The 19960-nt window shown below is 43.3% G+C and overlaps 1 protein-coding gene across 1 annotated transcript in view; it reads left to right on the top strand.

The window, feature by feature from the left end:
* Positions 1-642: 642 nt before the first annotated feature.
* LOC126175619 (sialin-like) overlaps positions 643-19960 on the top strand; it is a 113546-nt gene continuing 94228 nt past the window's right edge. Inside the window, exon 1 of the mRNA XM_049922503.1 lies at positions 643-765. Coding sequence (XP_049778460.1) covers positions 738-765 — 28 coding nt within the window. The 5' untranslated portion in view covers positions 643-737. The remainder of the gene's footprint in view (positions 766-19960) is intronic.

The following is a 19960-nucleotide window of genomic DNA, read 5'->3' on the forward strand; positions in this document are numbered from 1 at the left end:
ATGTTTTACATTTGAAAATGACGACATAGTTTCTCGAAACCGGTAATGTAAACCTTTCTTTTCAAAGAAAAAAAAATTATAAGCTGTGACTATGGCTTCACTATTGTTGTGTCAAATAAACTTTTAAATTACATTTTAGTTACACCTCTTATGACAATCATGTCAGAAAATAAAGAATCCTCCTTGCTTCGAATCTCATGCGTTATTTTACGTACAAGGTACATAATTCTTACACTTACAGTTCCTTCCTTTTATAAGCACGAGAGAAAGGGATTACAGCTACAGAATAGAAGACAGTCACAGTGGCAGCATGTGGATGAGGGTATAAATGTATTAGGCTAATTGAAGATGAGTGAGCGCGTGAAACACGTCGTGGAATAAATGAAGATGTATAGAAAGTGTCAGATTGCTGTATTATTTCAAGTAATTTAACCGACGGTCTCGGATCTCAGTCACCATTGACGTGGGTAAATTAAAGGTCATTGTTTTTAAAAGCGAATTGAAAGGCAATATACGGTTGCGATCCCTTTAGCGGCACAATGAAGTCTTTCCCTGCGCCTAAATATGCATCTCCCCACCCTGTCTCGTTACCCCTTTCCCGCCGAATCAGGAGAGTGGGCAGATAAAAGCAAGCGTCAGGAGCCTGCCGCAAGATCACGTCCTAGTTGACACAGCGGCGCCGTCGCCTTGCCGCACATCAGCTCCCCGCAGAGGCGCAGCACAGGGGAACAGCAGCCATGGCGACAGGTCCTCAGGACAGCCCCGGTAAGTTCGCACACAGCCGCTGAACAGGAAGGAAGGTTAGAATTTCACGTTACTTAAACAGCGCTGTCATTAGAGGCAACGTATCGGCCATGGCATTGTTGAAGGAACCGTGCCACGATTTATCTCTACCGATGTAGGGAAATACGGAAGGTCTGTATCAGGATGACTGGACGGTAAATACATCTTCTCCCGAATAGGAGTCAGTATCTCAACCTGTGTGGCGTATCACTCTTTTCTAAAATGAGAGTTAAGGAAAGCGGTATGGCATTGCTGGCTAGGAGATCGAAAGACGTGTATGTTAAGAGCTATGTACCACCGAGCAAACTGGCCGCTGTCTTTTGCATACGTGAGTTGTTTCGTATGTCTATCTGCTCAATGTGAGTGTATAGATGTGTGCATGGTGTGTTATGTTTGTGTTGTATGATGATGATGATGATGAGAAAAAGGGGAGGGTGAAATTCCTTGCCGGCACACAGCCGAAGGGGACCGTCTAGTTTATCGTCCCCATCCGACGGACGGATCACCATCAAGAATGTTACATCCGCTCACTTCATGTAACACTGCAGAGAAATTTGGAATTTAATACAAAGTTTGGTGATTGGGAAAATTAATCAATTCCCCCGGAAGTCAAATACCGGCAGTGAAAATTTCTCCCACTACCAGGATTCGAATCGGCTTACATCCGAGTCGGCACTACCGCCAAGGCGTACATTAGAGACCTCGTCTATGGAGAGTGAAGTGAAGAATACAGAGTAGACAGAAGTGTGGTACAGAAGCTCTGTTGCGTACCGCAGAGACAGAACTAATGTACTGTTCCAAAAGCAGTATGAGCCTGCTGATTATATGCTACAAGCAGCACGATTTTTCTGGTAGGCAGCACAGTAGTACACTATGCGTCATAGGAGAATATGATATCTTATCTCACTGATAACGAGAAAGCGCCGTTGAATCTGTCATCAAACACCCTGAACAGGCACAAACTAGTTGTGTCTTCGGGCGATGGTGGCTGTATTACAGTTTCAATCCATGAGACTCAAAATTGTTACTTTACGCGAGTAATTTTTCAGTTGGAGCGCTTGTGTATAAAAAAAATAGACCATAGGCATTCTGTAATTCATGAAGTAAGAATGATACCGCAGTGCCTTGAACTTGAAACACGTAATCACAAGCAAGCAGAGCAAAAGCTATGAACTGCTTGCTAGCTACCAACGGGTCTGAGGCCACAGATGGGGGGCTGTTTCACACGCTACTCCTGCCGCCGTATGGTAAATGTCCGGTGTGTAGATAATTAACCTACATTGTGTAATGTAGGTTTTCACATGCTACAGCAATTTACAGAAAAAAGAAACTGCAGTTTGGCGACGTCACGGTGCCTTGTCACTGCAGAGGTGAACGTCGTTTCGCAGAACTGCCGTGTCTGCATGCACTAGGATTATTTTTAAATCGACACAGAGGAATTAGTTAAATACTGTGATACAGGAAATGACTGCCTATGGGGTATGACAGCAGATATGCACAAGGCAACGGTCCCGAGTTCGAGTCCCGCTCCGGCACACAGTTTTAATCTGCCAGGAAGTTTCAGATGTGCACAATGTTTGCACTGCCACAACGAAGTCCTAGAGAGAAGAATTTGCAGCTCTAAACGAAGACTTTGGAACTGTAGGCATAACAAGAAGTGAGTGCATTGCGTAGTTACGTATCGATTAACACCGTCTACTCACTAGATTCCACGTACCATATAAGATTCTGACGTATTTCCTTAATTCGAGTTCAGTAATATTCTCTTGAAAACTGAAACTATTCTCCTTTCGTCAAACTGTGGTAATTACTATTAGAAACAATCAACGTCACATTTACTCTAGAGTAAGGTAGAGAGAAATCTTGTTGATTGTTTAACTGTACGGTGCACATAGTCTATAGGTCTAGAATATCAGGAGAGGAATCAGACAGCGATCTCTGTATGTCACTTTCTAGAAGCGTTAAACCTTAAATATAAGATTTCAGTGAGGACGCATTAATCAGTTTCATAATGGTGGTACTGAACTCAATACAAAATTTTAAAACGTAAAAACTTTTGTCAGGTCAACCAGACCAGCAGATTCGTTCTTCAGAATGGCAACGTTTTTACAACAGTTGCAAGAAATACAACGTTTCCTGCAACTGTGAGTCCCATAGCGTCTTTCACACGAACCATGTTCACTCGAGATTTAGGCGTAAGACGGAACTATCAACGTATCGATAGATACGTTGACTACTGAATCTAGATCTTCTGCGACAGTTTGAGTACTTTTTATATCAGATGGTGGTTTACAAACTTGTAGTTTTTCACTGAAAGTGATCACCCTTTCAATACTGGCGCAACTTTTTCGGTATTATTGCTTGTTGTTGTTGTTGTTGTGGTCTTCAGTCCTGAGACTGGTTTGATGCAGCTCTCCATGCTACTCTATCCTGTGCAAGCTTCTTCATCTCCCAGTACTTACTGCAACCTACATCCTTTTGAATCTGCTTAGTGTATTCATCTCTTGGTCTCCCTCTACGATTTTTACCCTCCACGCTGCCCTCCAATGCTAAATTTGTGATCCCTTGATGCCTCAGAACATGTCCTACCAACCGGTCCCTTCTTCTTGTCAAGTTGTGCCACAAACTCCTCTCCTCCCCAATACTATTCAATACCGCCTCGTTGGTTATGTGATCTACCCATCTAATCTTCAACATTCTTCTGTAGCACCACATTTCGAAAGCTTCTATTCTCTTCTTGTCCAAACTATTTATCGTCCATGTTTCACTTCCATACATAGCTATACTCCATACATATACTTTCAGAAACGACTTCCTTACACTTAAATCTATACTCGATGTTAACAAATTTCTCTTCTTCAGAAACTTCTCCTTTCAAGACACTGTTCATTCCGTTCAGCTGCTCTTCCAGGTCCTTTGCTGTCTCTGACAGAATTACAATGTCATCGGCGAACCTCAAAGTTTTTATTTTTTCTCCATGGACTTTAATACCTACTCCAAATTTTTCTTTTGTTTCCTTTTCTGCTCGCTCCATTATTGCTTACCTTAAGTTATTGGTTGCCTTAAGGTATTGCTTACCTTAAGGTATTGCTTACCTTAAGGTATTGCTTAAGGTAATTATTGCTTACCTTATTGTAATAATACATTCTTTTTCAGGAATTGTCAACAGCATCCATACACTTGGAGAAATGCATCGTACACATTGTGTTGTCTTGCAGTACATTCATTCACTAGCGGTTTCAATCGTGAACCATCTTCACAGAGGAAAGATTTGTGTAGTAATAAATTGTTCAAATGACTTTAAGTTATGGTCCTATGTGGTTGTTTTCTGACGTTCCCTTTCTTTTTTTGTTTTGCTTCTTTATGCTGGATGCATCACAAGGGCTTCAAGTACTGAGGGTAAAGGTGCATCACCTTGGGAGGCAATTCACAACATGAGAAAGCTGGGAAATATGTCAGAGTAACGTAAGATTAGGTCAAAAGCTTAATAATGTAGTGGAGGAGAGAAGGGAACGCTAAAATCATAGCATACCCTTACCTGTCCTTAATGCTAGTGCTGCCTCGTTGGTAGCCCCATTTTCTGGTAGAACTGCGAAAGATATTTTTGTTTTCTTTGATAATTTGTTCAAAAATGGTTCAAATGGCTCTGAGCACTATGCGACTTAACTTCTGAGGTCATCAGTCGCCTAGAACTTAGAACTACTTAAACCTAACTAACCTAAGGACATCACACACATCCATGCCCGAAGCAGGATTCAAACCTGAGATCGTAGCGGTCGCGCGGTTCCAGACTGTAGCGCCTAGAACCACTTGGCCACACCGGCCGGCTGTGTAGTAACAACTTCACATAGCATACATGTTGTTTAACCAGTGAAGTACACACCATTGTTGACAGGAAAACTTAAGAATGTTGGTACTGTATTACGGGGCGTTAAGTATTAGTTTTCTTACGATTTCAAGTCAGCAAAGGTGTACACGTTCCTAGTTAAATGGCATGTACGCCATGTGAAGTTGTTACAGTAGATATTCTTCCACTGTGATCTCGGTCCGTGATCGAAACCAGTAGTGAATAAATGTACTAGAACTACAGTGCGTGTGATGCGTTTCTCTTAGCGTATTTTAACGACTAGCATTTCAAAAGGTTGAATATAATCCCTCATTTTGGAATTCTGGATCTGGACAGTGCATCTTTTCGAAACTTGCAGCAGACATGTGATAGAAATTTGAAAACTAGTTCATGTTGTTCCGTAGTTATTCGAACTTAATCCGTAAAGTAACGAACGATACTGGTTTTTCATTAATCCGATGAATCCAAGAGATTTGAATCCCAGCATGAAAGGAGGCATGGTGTCGGAATGATGCCAGCCCTGATGTGCACTTGTTTCATAACAGCTGACAGTCCAGGTCAGTGGCCTGGCTATGTACCATTCTTTTGCGCCTACACCAGTACGTCCGATGGTGAGTATTCTGCAACTCGGTCCAGCCGCACTGCTAAAAGATTTCCGTGATCGATTTACAACATCAAAAACAAATACGTTTGGCCGCAAAGTGCTTAGATTCAAGCGAAAGTTGGATCTTTAAAGCGTATAATGTGTTTCAAGGCTGCATGACACGATATTACCTTAAAATGTCGCCTGTACAAGAAACAACGAAAATACGAGACGCTGTTGTCCAAGCATTTCCTTTTGCATTGTGAATTATTGAGATGACTGGAAGCATAATCCATCCAGAATTCTCCATCCACTTCTTGGCTCAATACTCATCATAGGCCATGATTGTGATAGTCTAGGAAAGTGAGGAGAGGATAAGAGGTCAATAGGCCGTTGAATCACACAAAGGCTGCGTCACAATCCTGAATCCAGTGAAATTTCGCTCCATTTTTGAACAGAGTCCAGTGGAAAAATCTGGTAAGTCACAATTCTCATTTTTTTCAGGAGCGACATATAAAGTTTCAAGTTAAATTCTTTATTTTTGTTTAACGTGATAACATATGTTCCAGAGAAACGTCACAGGTGAAATTACACACATCTTATTAAGTTTTACAACTATATGATGCATTTTATAATGAATGGAGCTCATACAGAGGAAAAATATGCAAGTACATGACATATTGCGTTTAGCTACAAGGTTTCAAAGACTTAACACTTATTTAAATTCTCATTATAACAGATAATCTATTGCTATCTTCTCATAATACACTATGAAATAGCCTGTACTTTAACAATGAGTGGGGCAAATGCCGAACGCCATCGAAATACAGGTCCATTCATAGTGACCGAGCCAAATATCTCACGAAATAAGCGTCAAACGAAAAAACTACAAAGAACGAAACTTGTCTAGCTTCAAGGGGGAAACCAGATGGCGCTATGGTTTGCCCGCTAGATGGCGCTGCCATAGGTCAAACGGATATCAACTGCGTTTTTTTAAAATAGGAAGCCCCATTTTTTATTACATATTCGTGTAGTACGTAAAGAAATATGAATGTTTTAGTTGGACCACTTTTTTCGCTTTGTGATAGATGGCGCTGTAATAGTCACAAACGTATAAGTACCTGGTATCACGTAACATTCCGCCAGTGCGGACGGTATTTGCTTCGTGATACATTACCCGTGTTAGAATGGACCATTTACCAATTGCGGAAAAGGTCGATATTGTGTTGATGTATGGCTATTGTGATCAAAATGCCCAACGGGCGTGTGCTATGTATGGTGCTCGGTATCCTGGACGACATCATGCAAGTGTCCGGACCGTTCGCCGGATAGTTACGTTATTTAAGGAAACAGGAAGTGTTCAGCTACATGTGAAACGTCAGCCACGACTTGCAACAAATGATGGTGCCCAAGTAAGTGTTTTAGCTGCTGTCGCGGCTAATCCACACATCAGTAGCAGACAAATTGCGCGAGAATCGGGAATCTCAAAAACATCGGTGTTGAGAATGCTACATCAACATCGATTGCACCCGTACCATATTTCTGTGCACCAGGAACTGCATGGCGACGACTTTGAACGTCGTGCACAATCCTGCCACTGGGCACAAGAGAAATTACGGGACGATGACATATTTTTTGCATGCGTTCTATTTAGCGACGAAGCGTCATTCACAAACAGCCGGTAACGTAAACCGGCATAATATGCACTGTTGGGCAACAGAAAATCCACGATGGTTGCGACAAGTGGAACATCAGCGACCTTGGCGGGTTAATGTATGGTGCAGCACTATGCGAGGAAGGATAATTGGCCCCCATTTTATCGATGGCAATCTAAATGGTGCAATGTATGCTGATTTCCTACGTAATGTTCTACCGATGTTACTACAAGATGTTTCACTGCATGACAGAATCGCGATGTACTTCCAACATGATGGATGTCCGGCACATAGGTCGCGTGCGGTTGAAGCGGTATTGATAGCATATTTAATGACAGGTGGATTGGTCGTCGAAGCACCATACCATGGCCCGCACGTTCATCGGATCTGACGTCCCAGAATTTCTTTCTGTGGGGAAAGTTGAAGGATATTTGCTATCGTGATCCACCGACAACGCCTGACAACATGCGTCAGCGCATTGTCAATGCATGTGCGAACAAAACGGAAGGCGAACTACTCGCTGTTAAGAGGAATGTCGTTACACGTATTGCCAAATGCACTGAGGTTGCCGGACATCATTTTGAGCAATTATTGCATTAATGTGGTATTTACAGGTAGTCACGCTGTAACAGCATGCTTTCTCATTAATGATAAATTCAGAAAGGTACATGTGTCACATTCGAACAACCGAAATAAAATGTTCAAGCGTACCTTCGTTCTGTATTTTAATTTAAGAAACCTACCTGTTACCAACTGTTCCTCTAAAATTGTGAGCCATATGTTTGTGACTATTACAGCGCCAACTATCACAAAGCGAAAAAAGTGGTCCAACTAAAACAATCATATTTCTTTACGTACTACACGAATATGCAATAAAAATGGGGGTTCCTATTTTTAAAAAAAACGCCGTTGTAATCCGACCCCGTTCAAGCTAGACGAGTTTCGTTCTTTGTATTTTTTTCGTTTGATGCTTATTTCGTGAGATATTTCGCCCGGTCACTATCAATGGACCAATCTGTATATTTGCACTTCACTGCAGCAAAATCTTTTCTAGTCCTGCAAATCTCTTTATTTCTCAGTAGATACTTCGAGATCGCCTGTAAAGTAATCAGAACATGGTTATAAGTCCAATATTAAAAAAGTTTACTTTAAGAAATGAAAGTACTTCAACACTTATTGTTGTGTAGAAATTACCGTACCTTCATATCGAGCAGATGGGGTTTTGAATTCGCCTTCTTTCAAGATTTTAACTCGCCTTATCTTTCATGGAATAAGTAACGAAGCTTCTCATACGCCCCATTGTAGCTGCTTTTAAGTTGCCCTAGTGCTGGTAAGAATCACCTCTTATGGGGACTGTCATATTTAGAAAGTCCAATCGTTTTTCTGCACAGACTAGACGGTGAAGGAATCTGATTTCAATTCTTGTTTCACTCTCCTTAGGAGTCACGGGAGATCTCGAGTTGGAACTATAAAACTGTGTACAAAATGAAAAAGGAACGATGATACTTCGTCTGGCCTTTTTGGACTGTGATCTCAGCATACATATAAAAATAACTAGCCCTTGTTGCCAAAACATGATAACTGAAAATAAATATTGACAACTGGCGTTCCTAATAACCTTCTTTTGTATTTATATTTGGACAAGGGAAATTTTTACTGTATTCCATCGTTATTACAACCGTTGATGGGTCTTTATGACATTCCTTCTTTGGTTTTTGCTTCCTGTCATAGGTGCAAATCATGAGCTGTTTCATTGGATCAAAGTTCAGACTGAAGTCTTACTTAATTTTCAGCAGGCGATGTTAAAGTCAGTTCCTTCCGCAAATTTTTCTTCTTGGCTAGATACTCATCGCAGGAACCACAAGTATCAGATCGTGGATATTTAAAACTTATATATCGTGGAGTATGTTTGATACGATACAATCTGATCCTTAAATTTCTTCTTCAAAATAATGAACATTTTTTTTAATATTCAAAGACTTATAGGTAAATTTGTTCTGTCTTCCTCAAGGTGTAGTGGCTGTTACAACCTTCAAACGATTTAAAGTACCCTCTTATTTCACATGTTTCATCCGTTAAAGCCTGTGGGCAGGTTTTGTGTTTTACTCAGCCGGCTTGCAGGAATTGGTCTCCATATTTAACTTTCTCAAGTAAATGACCTATCTTGCCCCTCTTTATACAGTGTAATGAAATAAATGCTTCCAGAATGAGATTTTCACTCTGCAGCGGAGTGTGTGCTGATATGAAACTTCCTGGCAGATTAAAACTGTGTGCTGGACCGAGACTCGAACTCGGGACCTTTTGGAAGGTGGGAGGCGAGGTACTGGCAGAAGTAAAGCTGTGAGGACGGGAGTCGTGCTTGGGTAGCTCAGTTGGTAGAGAACTTGCCCGCGGAAAGCAAAGGTCCCGAGTTCGAGTCTCGGTCCGGCACACAGTTTTAATCTGCCAGGAAGTTTCAAATAAATGCTTGCTTGCAGACATGTATTTCTCGGTCAGTTCCATTAAGCGTAGTACCATAACTTCTTACAAGTGTAGCAGATGGCCACATCTATAACATATGAAGACCACCTTACTGTCCTTCGGCTTGTTCACTATGTTGACCGCAATCAAAGCAATCACAAGTGCTACACTCTTGTCTAGGGGTCTAGGGTTTATGGGAATCCCATGTGTAATGTACGTGACCATCAATCTGGTAGACCTCACAAAAATGCATCAAGCGCCCTTTGCTCCACTTCTTGCAAAATGGCGCTATTGGAGCTGTCGTTATCAGTCACCTCATATTTATTAACACTCATTCTCCTGTTACGATCTAAGAAGCTTTCTTCTGATTCCCCTTGTTTTCGAACTACACCTTGAAACTATTATCGATAATATCTAGATGTATTTTTCCTTCTGTAATCCTCTACTAACGCTTTCTGTAAGTTCTCGAAGGACTGAGCATCTGGTAAGATCTTGTCACATCTCACATAAGCCCTAACGTCCCTGATACCTTTCAACGAGCCCATACTTAGCAACTACTTGTCATACGAGTTCCCTAACTTTGTGGCTGTATACAAATTATCAGCCGGCCGGAATGGCCGTGCGGTTCTGGGCGCTACAGTCTGGAACCGAGCGACCGCTACGGTCGCAGGTTCGAATCCTGCCTCGGGCATGGATGTGTGTGATGTCCTTAAATTAGTTAAGTTTAATTAGTTCTAAGTTCTAGGCGACTGATGACCTCAGAAGTTAAGTCGCATAGTGCTCAGAGCCATTTGAACCATTTTTGAACAAATTATCAAAGAAAACAAAAATATCTTTCGCAGTTCTACCAGAAAATGGGGCTACCAACGAGGCAGCACTAGCATTAAGGACAGGTAAGGGTATGCTATGATTTTAGCGTTCCCTTCTCTCCTCCACTACATTATTAAGCTTTTGACCTAATCTTACGTTACTCTGACATATTTCCCAGCTTTCTCATGTTGTGAATTGCCTCCCAAGGTGATGCACCTTTACCCCTCAGTACTTGAAGCCCTTGTGATGTTACCACTGAAAGCATCCAGCATAAAGAAGCAAAACAAAAAAAGAAAGGGAACGTCAGAAAACAACCACATAGGACCATAACTTAAAGTCACCACTTAACTTATATTCCATTGCCTAACATAACTGTTCCTGAATCAATGCCACTGCTGCCCTCCATTGACCAACAAATTCAACCTGCAACTTGTTCTGCTCCAAATGTAAAGGGTGGCAGAATGGACAGAGTGAACGAATGGCTCTCTACTGGAGTATGTGGAGCCATGCACAATTAAGACAGCCAGGTGTTGACAAAGTTATTTATCGTTAATCATAAACAAACATAGTGTACGTACTTGCAGTAAGCAAGAAAGGCAGGCGACGGCCATTGAAACCTGGATCCAAATGCGCCATTGTAGATATGTCCCTCAAAGTCAGTAGAAGCAGCACGTAGCAAGTGGCATTGCTATCAGCACATTACCATGGCCGACATAGTCAGGATGGCATGACAGTATCTCAATGTCGGCTTGCCAGCATGAGACAGGCAGATGGCATACCCAGCAGATGACTGTGGCGTTGCCCATGAGGTCGAATCCTGGACTGACGGCTGGAGAGCAGCAGGTGGCGCCGGCGGGACCCCAAGCATGGAGCTGGAAGTATCTCAAATTGTACCTTGGATCATGAGGTGCTAGGATCTCCAGCAGGCTGTCTTGTCGAAATGGTGGCAGAATGAAGGCATCCTGATGGTGGGCCATCAGACAACGGTCGTTGGTTCTCATCCTGGCTGTGATGATGATAGTTGTCTCGAAAGTGTTGGCGACACCGTGGCAGAGAGTACGGGGACTCACAAACTACAGGCGTTGATGCATAGCCATGCTGTAACGATGACTGCTCAACCGGCCCGGGAGTATACGAGGTGTGTGAGGAAAGAAATGAGACTGACAACACTGAGATCGATGTGGCAACGCTATGTTGTTCTAGTTGTGTAGACCGATGTGTTCATCCCATATGATCAGTCCGAGTTTCGGTTCTGTATAGCCATCACGTGATTTTTGAGAGAGTCATCAGTGAAGTTGTGTTTGTGTTTTTGTTGTGTGTCCCGAAAATGGAACAGCGGAATTTAGAGCAATATTATGCCATCACGTTTTGTGTTAAGGTTGAGGAACCCGCGAGTATACCTTTCAAAAGTTGAAACAGGTCTGTAGGGAACATTCATTATCAAGAGTAATACCATTTTTTGGCTGACACAAATAATTTTAGAAGACTGAGAACACGTTCTCGGAGAGACCTTCAACTTCAGAAGCCGTCGAAAACATCGAACGCGTGCGTGCTCTTGTGAGATCAGACCGACGCTTAACAATACGGATTAAGGGTGAATGTTAAACACTTGCACCATACATAAAATTTTGACCGAAGTTTGGCACATACGAAAGGTTTGTGCCAAAATGTTGCCCAAAAATCTCACAACTGAGGAGAAAGACAATGGAAGAAGCGTGCTCTTGTGACATCAGACTGACGTTTAACAATAGGGACAAAGGATGTCATTTTTAACTGAAACGCACCACAATCAAAGAAATGTTTGCGTTGATCTTCTTGAGAGGATTGCCAATGACCACAAATAATAAATAACATGTTTCAGATGCTAATCACTTCTGCAGAATATGTACATGTCCTGTGAATGAACGACCTATTTGTAGTCATTAAAGCTGTTCTGTTCTTTTCTGAACGTGTGTGTATTACGTTGTAAAATGAAGCTGGAGGCTTAAGATACGTTCTTTAAATTGACCAAAAGTAGGAATTGGGCAATCGCATGAAAGAATGCAGCCTACTTGGACCATCTCTCCGTTCTCAGAAGGATAACAGGTATGAAAATAAATTTCTAGACAATTATGATTGGTAAAGGATTAAAACTTTAATTATGGTCGCTTTACAATAGCTCTTTCACTCATCCTCTTATATGTCCTCACTTTCCTTCAAACACTTAATACTTCTTTTTTTAGAACTAATTTTCATGAGTATCACTGAAGTTTCCATCAAAATATACACTCCTGGAAATTGAAATAAGAACACCGTGAATTCATTGTCCCAGGAAGGGGAAACTTTATTGACACATTCCTGGGGTCAGATACATCACATGATCACACTGACAGAACCACAGGCACATAGACACAGGCAACAGAGCATGCACAATGTCGGCACTAGTACAGTGTATATCCACCTTTCGCAGCAATGCAGGCTGCTATTCTCCCATGGAGACGATCGTAGAGATGCTGGATGTAGTCCTGTGGAACGGCTTGCCATGCCATTTCCACCTGGCGCCTCAGTTGGACCAGCGTTCGTGCTGGACGTGCAGACCGCGTGAGACGACGCTTCATCCAGTCCCAAACATGCTCAATGGGGGACAGATCCGGAGATCTCGCTGGCCAGGGTAGTTGACTTACACCTTCTAGAGCACGTTGGGTGGCACGGGATACATGCGGACGTGCATTGTCCTGTTGGAACAGCAAGTTCCCTTGCCGGTCTAGGAATGGTAGAACGATGGGTTCGATGACGGTTTGGATGTACCGTGCACTATTCAGTGTCCCCTCGACGATCACCAGTGGTGTACGGCCAGTGTAGGAGATCGCTCCCCACACCATGATGCCGGGTGTTGGCCCTGTGTGCCTCGGTCGTATGCAGTCCTGATTGTGGCGCTCACCTGCACGGCGCCAAACACGCATACGACCATCATTGGCACCAAGGCAGAAGCGACTCTCATCGCTGAAGACGACACGTCTCCATTCGTCCCTCCATTCACGCCTGTCGCGACACCACTGGAGGCGGGCTGCACGATGTTGGGGCGTGAGCGGAAGACGGCCTAACGGTGTGCGGGACCGTAGCCCAGCTTCATGGAGACGGTTGCGAATGGTCCTCGCCGATACCGCAGGAGCAACAGCGTCCCTAATTTGCTGGGAAGTGGCGGTGCGGTCCCCTACGGCACTGCGTAGGATCCTACGGTCTTGGCGTGCATCCGTGCGTCGCTGCGGTCCGGTCCCAGGTCGACGGGCACGTGCACCTTCCGCCGACCACTGGCGACAACATCGATGTACTGTGGAGACCTCACGCCCCAAGTGTTGAGCAATTCGGCGGTACGTCCACCCGGCCTCCCGCATGCCCACTATACGCCCTCGCTCAAAGTCCGTCAACTGAACATACGGTTCACGTCCACGCTGTCGCGGCATGCTACCAGTGTTAAAGACTGCGATGGAGCTCCGTATGCCACGGCAAACTGGCTGACACTGACGGCGGCGATCCACAAATGCTGCGCAGCTAGCGCCATTCGACGGCCAACACCGCGGTTCCTGGTGTGTCCGCTGTGCCGTGCGTGTGATCATTGCTTGTACAGCCCTCTCGCAGTGTCCGGAGCAAGTATGGTGGGTCTGACACACCGGTGTCAATGTGTTCTTTTTACCATTTCCAGGAGTGTATTTTCGTTTGATTTTGACGTCGTACTGGCTTGGATGGTTGGTTGGTTGTAACATTGCTGTTGTTCAGCTTTGTGTGACTTTGTGCATTTCCAGCTGCGAGAGAAACCAGATGCAACTGTCTGCGATAATACAACATGAATTTGGACCTGTTTTCTAATCTTTCTAAAAATGTGGAAACTGATAAAATCCTGAACTTTACTATTAATCTCCCTAATTAAACAAAGTGGTCTACGTGCGTTAATGATCTGCCTTATAATGCTGTTCATGAAATAGTGCCTGTGCTTTGATAATTTTCGTAGCAAACTGATCCTGAAACGAAAATATGTTACCTCGCAATGTAATTGCTTGGATAAACTATGCTTCCTGCTTGCTGCTCGCCACCTGCAAATTTCGAACTACAGTTGCCGACAGCTTAGCGCAATGCTCTAGACAACAAGTACACTATTTTATACACATCATTGACTGAGAGACTTTTTAAATAAAAATGACTTTTATCGAAGATGTGGACAATGCTCTTAGGTGAAATATTTCCATAATAAACTGTTTTTAAATTATCTGATATATTATTAATTGTGTGAAATTCGTGTTACAACACTCATTAACAAAAGCAAAGGGCAACACTGATATCAAATTCTTACTCTCAGAAATGTTAGACAAATAATTGTTAAATATAAAAAATACTTTACAATGAACACTACTGAATTTTTAATGAAAAATCTTAAGTTCCCTGATATGGATGTCTCATTCAACAATGGCTCCAAACTACGCGCGACTGAAACGCAACTAAATAAAAAATAGTACCTTCGTTCCTCTTCATATGCTTTTCTAATCTCATTTATTTCATTCTAAATCACTAATCGAATCTTTCTTCTCTGTTTCACAACATTCAAACACAAATGATTTTACTTAAACACAGATGCACTTAACCTCACGTCCAGACTGCCACGAGTCCTCTGCTCGGCGTCTGTCTAACTACTGCTCTAACGATGCAACTTCCGCTCTCCTTGCTGCCAAGCAGCGATGACCGAAGAAGCACACCTTCCAGCGACGCAGCTACTCTGGCCAAAGACTGCGTGCGTATAATAAGCTATTCAAGTTTGTCGCTTCGCTTATGGGACATCCAAAGAATGTATAAATTCCAGAAAAGCAAATAACAAACTCCCAATAGATCTGTTTCACCACCCATCACATCGCCTGAAAATTATAAACTATGCTATGAATCGTTATTGTATCCATGTGGTTGTGACCTTAAATCGACCTATTTCTACCAGTTTCAATACGAAAAAAATGCAAATGGGGAAGAACTGCAGAGTGCATTTAGTAAATCTAACAGAGGGTGTTTGTCCCCAGCCAGATTTCTTGGTCGCTATACCAGCGGCAAATTCGTTGAACAGCATTTACCTCAGTGATACTTTACTGCCAACTGTAAAAATTTGTTTCATCGATATCTAGGAAAATATGTTTGGAGACCCCCGTATATGATGAAATATGTTCAGTTTTCAATTATGTATCGATTGCGTGGATGGCTTCACGAAAACGGTGCGTGGTTGTGTATGTGTGTGTGTGTGTGTGTGTATGTGTGTGTGTGTGTGTGTGTGTATTGGCGTGGGTGGGAGGGATTACTGTCATTCATTATGGATGGTACAGCCAAGCGTCAGTCCAAATATGAACTGAATCGGTTGGCTGTGTCTGAGGCTTTTCCAGTTGCCGAGCCACTGGTGCCTGCCAGACAGACAGACGCCGAGCTGAGGTTTGTGCCTCAGATGCCTACACCTCTGTCACTTGCCACGGCTGGGCGGGTCCCGGCCACCTCGCTAGTGGCATTGCAACTCTGCGCCGGCGCTTGACACAGCGCCGTCAAGATATACACTAAGTGATCAAAAGTTTCCAGACACCCCCAACCCCCAAAAACATACGTTTTTCATATTAGGTGCATTGTGCTGCCACCTACTGACAGGTACTTAATATCAGCGACCTAAGTAATCATTACACATCGTGAGAGAGCAGAATGGGGCACTCCGCCGAACTCACGGACTTTGAACGTGGTCATGTGATTGGGTGTCACTTGTGTCATACGTCTGTACGCGAGATTTCCACACTCTTAAACATCCTTAGGTCCACTGTTTCCGATGTGATAGTGAAGTGGAAACGCGAAGGGACACGTACAGCACAAAAGCGTACAGGCCGACCTCGTCTGTTGACTGACAGAGACAGCCGATAGTTGAAGAGGGTTGTAATGTGTAATAGGCAGACACCTATCCAGACCATTACACAGGAATTCCAAACTGCATCACAATCGACAGCAAGTGCTATTACAGTTGGGCAGGAGGTGAGAAAACTTGGATTTCATGGTCGAGCGACTGTTCATAAGCCACACATCACGCCGGTATATGCTGAACGACTCCTCGCTTGGCGTAAGGAGCGTAAACAATGGACGATCGAACAGTGGAAAAACGCTGTGTGTAGTGAAAAATCACGTTACACAATGTGGCGATCCGATGGCAGGGCGTGGGTATGGTGAATGTCCAGTGAACGTCATCTGCCAGCGTGTGTAGTGCCAACAGTAAAATTCGGAGGCTGTGGTGTTTTGGTGTGGTCGCGTTTTTCATGTTATTTTGCGTGGCACTATCAAAGCACAGACCTACATTGACGTTTTAAGCACCTTCTTGCTTCTCACTGTTAAGAGCAGTTCGAGGATGGCGACTACATTTTTCAGCACAATCGAGCACCTGTTCTTAATACACGGCCTGTGGCGGAGTGGTTATACGACAATAACATCCCTGTAATGGACTGGCCTGCACAGAGTCCTGACCTGAATCCTATGGAACACCTTTGGGATGTTTCAGAACGCCGACTTCGTGTCAGGCCTCACCGACCGATATCGATACCTCTCCTCAGTGCAGTACTCCGTGAAGAATGGGCTGCCATTCCCCAAGAAACCTTCCAGCACTTGATTGAACGAAGATTGAACGAATGCCTGCGAGAGTGGAAACTGTCATGAACGCTAAGGGTGGGCCAATACCATACTGATTTCCAGCATTACAGATGGAGGGCGCTACGAACTTGTAAATCATTTTCAGCCAGGTGTCTGGATACTTTTGATTACATAGTGTACCTACCACGGAAGGCCGCCGCACCGCTGAGCCGCGCTGGGCATAGCAGCTACGGGATCTTCACGATCTTGTTCACCACGGAATTCATTGTGCTCAATACCCACACCCAGCACCACGAGATACTGGTTTGAGCTACTAATATAAACTGTTGAAATGTAATAAAGGGTTTCTGCTGCGCTGTTTCACTCTGGTCCACTATTCTCCATAAATAGCACACACTCCCTTTAGACTTGTGTTCAAAAACTTCAGAAAATTTAAGCAAGACATGTTTTAAATATTCAGGCACATTATGTAGTGTCTGATACAGGTTTTTATGACACCTGTGTTCTACATAAAATACATTTTTTCACTTTGAAAAAAAAATCAGATTAATATTTACGTTATCAGGTTCAGTTGCAGTAGACGCTGTGATCTTATTTCCTGAAAATGACTATGTAGCTGCACTCTAGCTCTAGATCCAGAATATGTTAAAAAAGAAATTGAATGACCTCTGCTACGGCTATTTTGCCAGTGCTCTCAAACAATATTTCCTTTTGTGAGGAAAGAAATGAGTTTCACTTTTGGCAATAGCTCTAAATGACCCACTTTTCCACTCTTATACACATGTTAACAACTCTCATATCAGGCAACTGTGTTAATACTCTGGCAGTATAAAAGCGCTTTCTGGCCACTTCGATCATAAATTTCTAAAGAAACGATACACTTAAAATTTCTGGCAAAAAGTACATCAGCTTCTCAGCAGCTGTGAATAGGAGTTTGACCAAACTAGGTAGAAGCGCTTTTCGTTGTCATCACATTTACGACCGTAAACAGCTATCTTCTGCTTAAAGTTAGATCCAGAGTCAGGCAATACATTTCGCTTCCCTGGAACCAGGAGCAGTTTTCCTTTCGCAGGCATTGCGCAGTCATTGCAATAATTTAGCATACACTAATATATAATTACCTTAATTACTGCTGCCTACACAAAATAACTTGGTCTGTACCTGCGCAAGTGGCACAGTAGAAGAGTACAATATTGGCGGGTGGGGAGGATTCCATTGTGGACAGGCACAATGCCCTAGGGATGGTGATTCAAATGGTTCAAGTGGCTCTAAGCACTATGGGACTTAACATCTGAGGTCATCAGTCCCCTAGAATAAGAACTACTTAAACCTAACTAACCTAAGGACTCCACACATATCCTTTCCCGAGGCAGGATTCGAACCTGCGACCGTAGCAGCAGCGCGGTTCCGGACTGAAGCGCCTAGAACCGCTGGGCCACAGCGGCCGGCGGGGTGGTGAAGTTTGACCACCCAAGCCTATGCAGGAACACCTAACTCTCGTTACTTGTAAGCTATGGCTAGCGACTCTGCAAATGATCATTTTAACAAGTTAGGACGACCTATAATTCGAAAAATATAGACTTTCAAAGTCGACAGTTTCTCAATTAAGTACAGAAAAAGAAAATTACCGCAAATGGCTCTAAGCACTATGGGACTTAACTTCTGAGGTCATCAGTCGCCTAGAACGTAGAACTACTTAAACCTAACTAACCTAAGGATATCACACAAATCCATGCCCAAGGCAGGATTCGAACCTGCGACCGTAGCGGTCACGCGGTTCCACACTGAAGCGCCTACAACCGCTCACCGCATAAGCACCAGTCCAATAAAACAACGTAGTACAGAGGACAATCGCACTTCCTATAATATGGACAATGTGAAATAGATGACGTGAGTCACATGGAAATTATATCCCCGAAAACTTAATCAGCAAGTTTGCCTTAAATAAAATTTTCTGCTCATTCTTGCGTGTTTCTCTAAAGAAGCGCAGCTTTGGGAATTACCTGTAGCTGTATTTTCCCACTCCTTTTTTATTCTATTTATTGTGTGATTTGAATCGATAGCGAGTGATACCTGCATCCATCACACGGTTTTGAATGAGACTTTTGGTTCTTTATTTGCCTCATCTAATATAAATCTAATGGCATTGCATATAACTACATGTGCCTTATCATGAAGAGTTCACCTGTTCCAGTGGTGCGCCGAGACTGGTGCGCTGCTGTGTACTGTGTAGTCAAGAGCCGGCAATGAAAACAGTTGAAGTGCACAGGTTGGCAGGCGAGAGTCAACTGTGGTGGCCACCCCTTCGGATATAAAAGATGAATTCACCCAGCACGCGGGCACAGAATGCATTTCTGCACCGGGACCACGACATTTTGTGCAAACTCTACGAAATTAAAATGCATCTCTGCGTTGCTACTGTAGATTTTTCTCTGTTTGTTACAAGGTGTTCGACACTTCTATTGGGCTCAAATATTATACTTGGTTTCATAACCTTATCAGAAGACACACGTCATAAAGCTATTGGGTACAGCATTGGCCATTGCCCGACATCTTGATGAGGTGTTTGTTTGCAGCAAATCAGCAAGCGATTTATCGGAGAGCAATCATATGGGCAGCCATCTCAGATGACTGCAAATCGGCAGTGAGCCACATCGCACAGATAATAATCTTGCATCTTTTATGTGCAGCCATTTTTAATTGTTCAGTCTTCGTTCTCCTGTGCTCTCTAGGACAAGAGCATTTGATTATAGGTACTATCGTATTACCGTTACTCGAATGATAATAATTTCTGGCGCAGTCACTTGATGGATGACAGAGCTCTTCAGCAACGTAAACGATGTATTTTGATATTTTTAACGGTGTACATCAATTATTTTTGGAGCGTTTCATTGAAGTGTAAATATAATACACTTAATACACATCAGTGGTTAGCACACTGGACTCGCATTCGGGAGGACGACGGTTCAATCCCGTCTCCGGCCATCCTGATTTAGGTTTTCCGTGATTTCCCTAAATCGTTTCAGGCAAATGCCGGGATGGTTCCTTTGAAAGGGCACGGCCGATTTCCTTCCCAATCCTTCCCTAACCCGAGCTTGCGCTCCGTCTCTAATGACCTCGTTGTCGACGGGACGTTAAACCCTAACCACCACCACCACTTAATACACATATGTTCTAACGTTTGAAATAGTCTGTGCA

Source organism: Schistocerca cancellata, chromosome 3, assembly GCF_023864275.1.
Source record: "Schistocerca cancellata isolate TAMUIC-IGC-003103 chromosome 3, iqSchCanc2.1, whole genome shotgun sequence".
NCBI classification, from domain to species: domain Eukaryota; kingdom Metazoa; phylum Arthropoda; class Insecta; order Orthoptera; family Acrididae; genus Schistocerca; species Schistocerca cancellata.